This window comes from Octopus bimaculoides, chromosome 8 (assembly GCF_001194135.2).
Source record: "Octopus bimaculoides isolate UCB-OBI-ISO-001 chromosome 8, ASM119413v2, whole genome shotgun sequence".
Taxonomy (NCBI): Eukaryota; Metazoa; Mollusca; class Cephalopoda; order Octopoda; family Octopodidae; genus Octopus; species Octopus bimaculoides.
The window spans coordinates 29,461,219-29,462,599 of NC_068988.1; the positions used below are offsets into that span (position 1 = coordinate 29,461,219).

Genomic DNA, 1,381 nt, shown 5'->3' on the forward strand with positions numbered 1-1,381 from the left:
TTTTTGACCAAATTTCTCGTTACTGAATTTGCATGTATGTGTGTTTGTGTATATGTATTTATGTATGCATGTACGTTCTCACACATTTATAGGTATGTGTTGTCCAAACCACTATCCGGCAGCGTCCAATTATCTAACGGTTTTTTTCAAATGAATCAAGTCATAACCTTACCCATCTATTGTTTTCATAATCGGTCATAATGTCTTACGTTTAGGATGATTTCCATGCTTTCCCTGATGAGAAGGTTACAATTTTAATATCAAAGATCCCTATGGATCACACAGGTTGTAATCCTTTGAAACATATGTAGGAATAAAGTATGCAATTATAACATGCGTTTTCTCCATTCCTTAAATTCTTATATATACATATATATATATATATACATGATATGCACATGTGTGTGTGTGTGTATAAATACATATATATTACTTGTTCATATACATTTTAATCAGTCTGTCCTCCCACCTTTCCAAATTCTTAACTCTTACATAAATTATCTCCAGTACACATAACCTCATTAAGTAAGCCTGAATTAACATTAAGAAAAAAATTATACTCACACTCTGTCTCCAAATTGTTGAAGATCAACGACATCCCCATTGTCTCTTTGGCAAGAACAATAAGTAGTTTGTCGACAATTTTCACTTTTAGCCAATAAACCTAAAGTCAAAAGGATGATGAGACGTACTGTAACAGGAAAATAACAGTCAACCATTTTGAGAAAGTAGTTTTGAGTGTTACAAATGACCTAGATGATTTGAGAAAACACTGGACTTTAATTTCTGAACTTTAGATAGCTTATCTACTATTTCATGTTAGCCAATTGACATGGTCTTTTTTTTAGGTAACGCGTGAATGATTTACTGTCATTTTTGCATTAGTTTTGTTTTTAGCAATGACAAAAATAATAATAATAAAAAGACAGAGCCAGAGAGAACAAAATGTTTTCAGAAGATCTTATTTAACTTCCATCTTTTAGCTATTTCAGTCATTTGACTGTGGTCATGCTAGGACACTACCCTGAAGAATTTTTTAGTCATAGACGCAGGAGTGGCTGTGTAGTAAGTAGTTTGCTTACCAACCACATGGTTCCGGGTTTAGTCTCACTGCATAGCACCTTGGGCATATATATATATATATGCGAGTAAAAATAAATTTAAAAAAAGGTGTTTTTTTTGTATGATTGTGTATAGAGGAATATATTATTTTGTTTAAAAGAGTTCCAACACTGTCTGTTTTTTATTTCTTATTTATATTCCTGCAAAACCAATGTGGGATATAGAATATGGAATATACAATATATAATATAATATACAATATATAATATAAAATAAAAATGGATGGTACTATGAAATAAAGTATTCAATGTCTTATTGA

General features: G+C 30.8%; 1 protein-coding gene across 1 annotated transcript in view; it reads right to left on the reverse strand.

Moving 5' to 3' along the window:
- LOC106874633 (uncharacterized) overlaps window positions 1-1,060 on the reverse strand; it is a 24,635-nt gene extending 23,575 nt beyond the window's left edge. The window contains exon 1 of the mRNA XM_014922427.2: window positions 565-1,060. Coding sequence (XP_014777913.1) covers window positions 565-719 — 155 coding nt within the window. The 5' untranslated portion in view covers window positions 720-1,060. The remainder of the gene's footprint in view (window positions 1-564) is intronic.
- Between the last annotated feature and the right edge of the window lie 321 nt (window positions 1,061-1,381).